The sequence below is a fragment of the Montipora foliosa genome, chromosome 10 (genome assembly GCF_036669935.1).
Source record: "Montipora foliosa isolate CH-2021 chromosome 10, ASM3666993v2, whole genome shotgun sequence".
Classification (NCBI taxonomy): Eukaryota; Metazoa; Cnidaria; class Anthozoa; order Scleractinia; family Acroporidae; genus Montipora; species Montipora foliosa.
Window position 1 is genome coordinate 21,445,797 of NC_090878.1, and position 9,832 is coordinate 21,455,628.

Consider the following 9,832-nt stretch of genomic DNA (forward strand, 5'->3'; position numbering starts at 1 on the left):
TCCCTAAATATTGACAACGTTTGTCTGTAAAAGCAAAACAACATAGTCTCCGACATGCTTAGTGCAACTGCAAGACATGCTGGAAAACGTCCGTCAGAGCAGTTTGCAGTTAGTTTTTTGTAGACTATTTATTTAAAGGAGAAACGAGTAAATTTTACTCAAGAGCGTGTTTTGTTATCTTTAAACTGAATTTATTACCAAACCTTCAAAAAACTAAACGACCTCAAAATGGGACAGGAAATTACAAAATAATTAAACGGATGAACGTGTGAGCCAAAGGGCCTCTGCTGGTGCAACATGTAGGTGACCCCTCAAATGTTCTTAATGACGCCCCACTTGAAAAAATTAACTGGAACGCTGCAGTTCAATACCACCCAATTCAGTGCCTTCCTTTTTTTGTGTAACGCCTACCACAGGCAACCCAGTGTAAGCTTTTTGGAGCTTCGAGTTCGGCTAAAATCTCAAGGTGCTTAACCCTTTCAGGCCCGATAGTGCCAAATGGCACTTATAGATTTTACTCTGTCTAACGCCAGACGATTTTACTCGTCAATGGGGAACCCCTCGGGCCTGAAAGGGTTAAGCTAACAGCATCCAAAAACTATGTCCCCGTTTAACCCTTTCAGGCCCGATAGTGCCAAATGGCACTTATAGATTTTACTCTGTCTAACGCCAGACGATTTTACTCGTCAATGGGGAACCCCTCGGGCCTGAAAGGGTTAAGTTAAACCGACCGTCCAGAAACCGGCCGGACGATCCGCTAAAAAGGGAACGACATTTTCCGATTGTAGCGATGGACCTAAATGACGGTCCTTTCTTTCCTGTAAAGCAAAATTGAACGTGTTTCCTCAGTTCTTGATTTTCACGTCACCCAAAGAAAAAACAAAAGAGAGAGATGAGATTAAAAGTTTAAAAAGTCAAATGAATGTCGATACTATGTGATTTTAATATCTTAAGTAACATTTGTATTATATATCAGTTATCCCAGACCAGGCATCAAGTCGGCAAGATTATCCAGTGTTTCCTCGTGATAAAACAAAGAAAAGAAAATAAAGATTAGCCTTTCAATGTAAAATTTAGCGCCGTGCCCGCCAAATTGTTGTTATCCTTTCCTTTTGCTCGTGCTTATTTTATACGTAGGAGCAACCGCAAAGTAGGAATAAGCTAGAACAGGAGTAATAAAGTAGCTCAGTCATACGGCCCCAACCGGCCTGCATAAAACCTCTTTCAATGCGCTTGTTACGAGTGTGGGAAAGTTGCATAAGCATGGTTTTTGGTTTTCTCTTGGGACCATTGTAAGTCCCCGAAGAGAAACTGGATACTATGCTTGTGCAAAATTTGGGGGCACAAACAAAGAGTTTTATGGTATTCTCCGAAGTGGCCTATTGACTGTTGAAACAATGTTTTTTTTTTTTGTTCTGTGGTTGGCAAATTTGAATACCGTCGTTTTGATCTAAGCGTGGACACTCGACAGGAAAACTTGTACTTTGAAGTTCGAGTTTGGAAGCCGTTAACATAAGCAAACTTTTGCGTGCTTTGTGTGGTATTGTAAGCAGCTTCTATTGTTTTTGAGTCTAAGTCATTGTTTCAATTGTTTAGTCTTTTGTTTTTGGCTAGGGTGGCCAGCCAATTACATTATACGTTACGAGACCTGCTACATCACCCCCCCCCCCCCCCACCCTTTTTTTTTTTTGCGAGACCTAACGTCATCCTGGCGTTGACTCGTTCCCAGTCGTCTCCCGTTACGCCTTGCTCACGCCGGCGGGCACGTGAGTAGGGTTTTCGTTTGAGGCCGGTCGTTTCCCATTCCATGTCCGGAACTTTGATGCCAATATTTCAGGGGTTTGTTTTATTTTTTATTATTGTAATTTTTTTACTTGCTTTTTAAAGAGAATTTGCCTGGGAAACAGATTATTGGGCTCCAGAAACAATGGAAACAGCGTTTCTGAGTGTTCTATTTTTAAAATTTCCAGGGGGAGGATGCCCCCTAGTAGCTTTCGCCTTCGGAGCTCGCAAGGCACCTTGCCGCGCCAAAAACTTTCACTCCCGGTGCTTTCAGAAATATGTCCGCTACTTTACAAAACTGTCGAAAACCCTGAGAAATGCGTGTCAGGTTTCAAGTCACGCTGCCTGGTTCGCTTGAGGGAAACAAAAATGGATACTTGCAACTTGATTCGCTGGTATGAACCAAACAAGCAGCTCTTTTCCTTCCGGGGCCCAACAATTTTAACATTAATCTACTTATTTTGAAAACCCTGTCTCTTCACATGTTCCAAATTTTCTTTTGATCTTACGTTAAGGTTAAAACTGCATGTATGTTAAAAGACTTGTAGAACTGAACGTAGGCGAAACGTTCTAAGATCTTTCAAAACCTTATTTCAATCGCCATATTCATGCAAAAATTTCTAGTCACCCCGATTTTTATCGTTCACGTCTCTTCTTGTTCGTGCGTTGTTTTATGTTCTACAGGTTTTACAGGTTCTGGAAAATACCTATAATTTGTGTCAGCATTAAACCTTTCACAGATATCTGGAAATCTTGAGCACAGTTTCAGGTGCTTATCATCTTCTTTTTCGTTAATAGACTATTTTCCCTATCGCATAACGTAATAAGCTTAGAGCCTGGTTGTCACTAGCTTATGCTAGTAAAAAGGAACGTCGACATAAGCATCAAATTCAACCACGGCATCCGCCATTTTGTTTAAATACTCAGACGCGGGGAATTGGCCAGACGTAGCAAATTTTCTTGTGCTTATGCTGTATTTCGTTTTCACACCACGCAAGCGCGCAAAGCACAAGGAAAAGGAAAATTTTGATCCATGTGTTTGTGCTTATGCTTTGCTCAACCTCGTTTTCACGGTGAAATAAGCGCTCTTATGCTTGCGCTTCCATCCCTAGTAAAAACCAGGCTTAAGTCTTGTACAGCGTTGGATAAGAGAAGATCGTGATCAGTCAAAATTGATTAAATAGTATTTATGAAATTCAAGTAGACTTCTGAAAGACTGATAAGCCATGTTAAAATGAAAGCACTTTCTACGTCAATTCAAATTTTTCCTTTTAATCTAATCTCAACTGAAAAGTGCTTCTCCTTAATTGGAGAAAGTTGTAACCAGCTTAACACATTACTGCACAACCTTGTTCCCAGGACATTTCCCTCACTTGGAGGGGGAGGCGCCCTCGGAACGAGGTTGATTACTGCCTACAATAGCTACCTTTAAAACACTTAGATCAAATTGTAAGCAAACACTTAATTCACAGAAAAGATAACTAAATACCTCCAAAATTATCCATTTGAAAATAAAATGTTTTTTTTTTTTTCCAGTGGATTTTCCCCGTTTTTCTCTTGCTTTCCTACAGGGTAGTTGCAGATTCTAGTACGTAGCTCTTTTCATTGGAAAGGTATAAGGGAATCTTGGCTTTCTTTACATTTTGTTTCATTAACATACGAGTTTGCACATATGGCATCAATCATGCTATTTAAAAATTGACTTCAAATGCTAAAAGAACTCGTTTAACTTTTTTAGTTAAACTTCGAAAAGCCTTTTAGCTTTGATAACGAGACAGTTATTAGCCATCAAAAACTGAAAAGTTCTTGGGTGACAAAGACGCTACTGATCCCATAATATACTAATAAAGCAAAAATTTATATCACATCTTAATAGAAAACGGAAATGCGGCTGTTGACTAAGTCGCCTACTATCAGACTGCCACCACTGTTTATAGCGACGCGAGAAGGAAAGCCATTTTTGAAATACTCTTCATCAATTTTACTCAAAAACTTGCCGCTCAGGGTGAAGAGTTGCAGCCTATCTGAATCACACACAATCAGCCGGTTGTACTTGTCAATAACGAGTCCATAAGGATAATCAAACTGGCCATCATTGAACCCTTCACAGCCAATGTCATGTAAATACACTCCTGTTTTGTCAAATACCTTGACACAATTAGCATCGAAATAAGAAACAAAGAATTTGTTCTGGTGATAAATAGCGCATCCTGGGGATTTATCACAGTCTGGGGCACTGAAGGACTGGAGCAAGTTGTTCCCGTCAGGGGAGAGGACCTTGATTTTCTTGTCCGAACAGTCAGTTATGATTATACGACCATCACTCGCAATGGAAAGGTGACGTGGATTATCAAGATGTTTATCATTGATGTGTTTGATAAAGTGCCCCTCCTCACTGAACACACGAAGCTTATTGTCGCTTTGCGAAACTAAAGTCAGCAGGTCGCCAGAGTCTGTAAATGCCATCGACAAAGGTCTACCATCAATTTTTATCTCCCTTCGAAACTTTCCTTCTGAGCTCAACAGTTGAATTCTGTTATTCCAGCTATCTGCAACAGCAATTGTTCCCGTTTTATCACTCACATCAATATCGTGAATGCCACCAAATTTTCCTGTTCCCTCCTCAAATGATTCAAACTGAAAGGCAAATTGATATTGCTGCTGATGAACCTGCACAATCCAAGGACTACCAGTCAGCGGCTGTCCATTCACAATGATCTCTACTCTGTATATTCCGGCATCTTGTGGTGTGTATGTCACTGTGTATTTGCCGTCTTTGGTGTCTTTAATGTCTGTTTTTAGTTGATCATCTTCTGGAGTCAATATGTCGACTTTGATTTTATCATCTTGTTGATAACATTGAAATTCTTCTGAATCCTTTGTAACAATGACAAAACATGTCTCCTTCCTTTCTTTTACTTCCTTGCTGTCTTGACCTTTAGCTAAGCACTTTGAGGGATCAGTCTTCGTGACAACAACTCGATCCATAAGATCCAATTTCTTTTCCACCAAGTAATGTACATGTGGCGACATGTAAAGATCGGGTTTTCTTACATTTAACAGTTCATTACAACGTCCGAGGATGGCGTGATTTGTTTGTAGAATTTCGACGCTGAAGTTTCTATCCAAGATACTCTGACAGCGTTCGAAGCAGCTTTTCAGCTGGGTGGCAACCAGCTCGAAGTTTTCCAGTCGCGTTGCGTGATGTTTTTGTTCCGCTTCATAAATTTCACGAAACTTGGCCTTCATTTTCCTCTCGTGCTCTCGCAAATCACGAATCAATTTTTCCACATTGTCTGTCATTTTCTTTTCCTCGTTCAAAATTTCAACTTTGTTTTTGTTTCTTAGGTCAGTTTGTTTCTTAATTTTACTCTCATATCTGACCATTTCCGCTTTCACTTTGGCCACAGCGTCGGACATTTGCATCTTTTGTTCTTGTGCTGCTTTCTGAGTGTCTGTCTTAGAGTGTCGATCGTGACTCACTACAGTACATTTGTGGCAAATCAGAACTTTACAGTCTTCGCAGTAAAATTCGAGAGGTTGATCTTCATGATATTTCTGTGAACACATCACGGGTCTGTGGATCAACTCTTGCACATCTTGCGCTTGCAGTTTGTCCATCAAAACATTGCGATGACCCCTTGAGGCCTTCAAGCGTTGGTGAGCTTCAAAACAAGATGGGCACAGAAAATCCTGGCACACGAAACAGTAACATGTTGCGGTGTTGTTCTCGTCACAACTGCTGCATCTTTGAGACTGTACGCTGCCATCTTCTAGAGCCAGAACATCCACCAATCGGTTGAGATGAAACGATGACGGCAAATTCTCAAAGGTGTCTGTTTCGGGAATTTGGAATGAAGTCTGGCAAACCGGACATTTGATTGTCGCTTTTAGCTGTCTCCTTGCGAAGTTTGCATGTCTGTCGAGACACTCCAGGCAGAATGAGTGAAGACATGGTAATGTCTTGGGATTTTTGACAGTCTCTATGCACAATGGGCATTCTGCTTCCTTTTTAAGAATCTTGAAAAGCTGTTGAACATCCATGATGAAGCCAAGCAACGCAAAATGAGGGCGTGTGAAATAGTGACGTCACTGAAATCCCTGGACTCTGTGCGGTCGAGTGGATAACCCCGCTACTTTCTGCTTTGAGTGACACGGAGTGTTTTTTATCACATTCTAATGCACTTCATCACGAACTAACACTCATTTTAAAGCCCGAAATTTTAATTCGGCTAAAAACTCAGAGTGCTTACCATTAAGCTAAACCGACCGTCCAGAAACCGATCCGCTGAAAATGGAACGACATTTCCGATTCTAGCGATGCAACTATTAAATGACGGTCCTCGGTTTTTCCTAAACCATCATGGAGGACGCAACAGTTGTGATGCTTTGCTTAGTTTCTGAGGAGTGAGGAAGACATCGTTTGAGAATCTTCAGTTAGGACTGCTTGTGACCGTTCAAAAAATTCTCTACCATTTCTGCATGAACAAAATTTTGAAAACAAAACTCGGGAAAATGCGTGTAAATCAATGTTTCGGGTAAAGCAAAATTGAACGTGTTTCCTCAGTTCTTGATTTTCACGTCACCGAAAGAAAAAACAAAAGAGAGAGATGAGATCAAAAGTTTAAAAGGTCAAATAAATGTCGATTCTACGTGGTTTTAATATCTCAAAATTTATTATATAGCAGTTAGACCAGACCAGGCATCAAGTAAGCAAGATTATCCAGTGCTTAATGGTTAATTTCTTACAAAAAATCTTTGATATCCAGTCTTGCTGCCATTCTAGGAAAACTTGCATGAACATCCCTCCAACTTCGAAGGATTGAAGACAAAACTTGTCATGTTTGCAACCAGTTAGAGCATGTTTTCCCCGTGACGTGTCCACGCTTAGGTGAAAACGACGGTATCAAAAAAAATGTGACGTCAATGTTTGTAAAGAAAAAATTCGCTATAGCCTTTTTTCCATTAGTGTAGCAGCTCTCGTAAGCTGTTATTCTTTGGTAGTGTAAGCAGCTTTTTGTCTTTTGCTTTTGGATAGGGTGGCGAGCCAATCACATCATACGTTACGAGAGCTGCTGTATTTCTCTGATAGCCTAACGTCATTCTGGCGTTGACTTGTTCTTAGTCGTCTCCCGTTACGTCTTGCTCACGCCGGCGGGCTTCTGACTGACGTGCGTGTCAGATTTTAACGCGCGCTGCCTGGCTTGCTTGAGGGAAACAAAAATGGATAATTGCAATTCGCTGATATGAACCAGACAAGAAGCTCTTTTCCTTCCGGGCCCAACAATTTTAACACTGATCTGCTTTTTTTAAAAACCCGGTCTTTTTACATGTTCCAAGTTTTCTTTTACTCTTATGTTAAGGTTAAAACTGCGTGTATATTGAAAGACTTGTAGAACTGAACGTAGGCAAAGATCTTTTAAAAGCTTATTTCAATCGCCATATTCATGCAGAAATAACTCATCGTTCACATCTCAGTTCTTCAGTTTTTGCAGGTTCAGGAAAATATTTATAATTTGTGCCAGTATTAAACCTTTCACAGATGTGTGGAAATCCTGAGCACAGTTTCAGGTGCTTACCATCTTGATTTTCGTTAATAGACTATTTTCGCAATCTCATAATGCAATACGTTCTGGGAGATTCTTTACAGAAAAACCATACAAGTTATTTGCTCTTGGGACTGTATCATGCAGTGCTTCCGTAAACCAAAATGAACTGTATCATGGAATTTGCGAAAATATCAAATGTAGCCTGGTTTTCACTAGCGATGCAAGCACAAGCGCAAGCGTAAGTAGCTTGTAGTGAAAACGAACGTCGACATAAGCATCAAATTCAACTACTGCATCCGCCATTTTGTTCAAATGCTCAGACGCACGGAATCTGGAATGAGTGCTTTAATTGGCGTAGCAAATTTCCTTGTGTTTATGCTGTGTTACGTTTTCACATAACGCAAGCGAACGCAAGCATATGCTCAAGAACAAGGAAAAGGAAAAGGAAAAAAATTGAATTGATCCTTGTGCTTGCCTTATGCTTGTCTCAACCTCGTTTTCAACATGAAATAAACGGGGCTCTTGTTGTGAGGTGAAGGGATGGCGTAGTGGTGAGAGCAATGTGGCCCGGGCTCGATTCCCAGACTCCACGTCAAATGTGGCTTGAGTTTGGTTGTTCTCTAGAATGTACCAACAGGTTTTTTCCGGGTACTCCGGTTTCCCATCTCCTCAAGAACCATCATTGACTTGATTTGCGTTAATTGTTAATTTCAGTTTACAGTGCCCCCAATTAGTGCTCCAGCGCTAGAACGACTAGACACTTACATAAAGTTACTTTCCTTTCCTTTCCTTAAAGTTGAGGTTTTAAAACCTTCGAAAAACCGTGGACGATAAGTCTTGCTCAGTGTTGGATCAGAGAAGATCGTGATCAGTCAAAACTTATTTAAAAATATCTAGGAAAGTCAAGTAGACTACTGCACGACTGATAAAATAAAAGAGAAAATGTATTTTTAATGATATTTCGACTGACCGATACCAACCTTTATCAGGTTTGTTTCGAGATCTAACGAATTTACAGAATATGTATACACATGTTATGAAGTAATTTAAGAGGATTTCATTAACGCAATATAGATACTGAATAAACAAACCACATTTTCAAAAGCATAAAATGCACTTGAAACACTATATACTAAATATAGAGATCGTTAAATTATCCGTCACGCTTGTTTATCCCAAGAGGTTCTGTAGTTTGTGCTCCTTCAATAGGATGGGCTTCCTGAGCTTTCCTAAAGAGTCACATTAATTGATGAGCTTTTCTGTGGGAACGAGTAACTATGACTGTGTGAATGGTTATTACTAAGAGAGCGTTCTGAGACTGCGGTCTGGATGTGACTAGTTGATAATGAACACATGATGACGTCATTCCCGCCTTTGCATGGTTGTTTCTTCAAACAGTCAAATGGCGAGCGATAGATCCGTGAAAATCTCTTAAGCTCACGTAAAATCCTTCTCTGAAAAACGAGAAAATGCTAACAAGAACAATATCTCATGAGTCAGCGCATTATAGAGATTTAGCATCACGTTCACGTGAAACGAGAACGGCAAAAGTGACCACGTGACCATGATTTTCCCTCCATTTTCTACGTTTGCCGGCTCCCGCTTGCCGTTTCTACGTGAAAGTGCGTATTTTCCGTTTGCCGTATACGTGAAATTTTCTTCTACATAAGAAGTTGTTTGCATAAAAAAGTACCCCAAAACCATTTTCCGGTATGCCAAAGGAAGAAAAATTAGGTTTTATGGTTATCGATAGTTCATAACTGACTCCTTGTTGCAAATTTCTTCATGAACTCATGTTGACTCTCTGTTGACCAACAAAACAGCTTTATCGAAACTCTCGAAATTTGACTATTTACACAAATAATGTTTAAAGAGAGTCCGAGTTTTGGTTTTGCTTTTTAGTAACTAAATACTCGAGTTGTCGTGGATCACGTGAAACGTGAAACGGCAAGCCCACGTTTGCCGTTTAACGTAAACGTGATGCTAAATCTCTCTATTATTTTTGCCACTCGAACATAAAATTCATATCTTACGTGAAACGTGAAATGACAAGCCGACGTTTCCCGTTTCACGTAAACGTGATCCTAAATCTCTCTATTATTCTTGTCACTCGAACATAAAATTCATATCTTACGTGAAACGTGAAACGTGAAACGACAAGCCGACGTTTCCCGTTTAACGTAAACGCGATGCTAAATCTGTCTATTGTTGTTGCCACTCGAACGTAAAATTCATATCTTCTCGCCACCGTGTAATATATCCTTATATTTATGCTTGCACTTGTGCTTGTGCCCGTTGCTAGTGAAAACCAGGCTTAACCCGCGAAGGACGACGACAGCGGCTACGAGGACGCCGCATAACAATGATGGGTTTAATGAGAAAAATTACAAGGGTATCACACGATCATGGATTCCAGTCCCTTTCAAGCCTGGATTTTTTTCAGGTTTTTTCTGCAATTGGTCAAGATGCTTCACAAATTGCGATGAAGAATTTCCGAATCG

The 9,832-nt window shown here is 40.2% G+C and overlaps 1 protein-coding gene across 1 annotated transcript; it reads right to left on the reverse strand.

The window, feature by feature from the left end:
• Nucleotides 1-2,812: 2,812 nt before the first annotated feature.
• Nucleotides 2,813-5,986, reverse strand: LOC137973198 (E3 ubiquitin-protein ligase TRIM71-like). Its single transcript, XM_068819969.1, has one exon. It carries the CDS (start codon nucleotides 5,824-5,826, stop codon nucleotides 3,652-3,654), a length of 2,175 nt encoding a protein of 724 aa, XP_068676070.1. The 5' UTR covers nucleotides 5,827-5,986; the 3' UTR covers nucleotides 2,813-3,651.
• Between the last annotated feature and the right edge of the window lie 3,846 nt (nucleotides 5,987-9,832).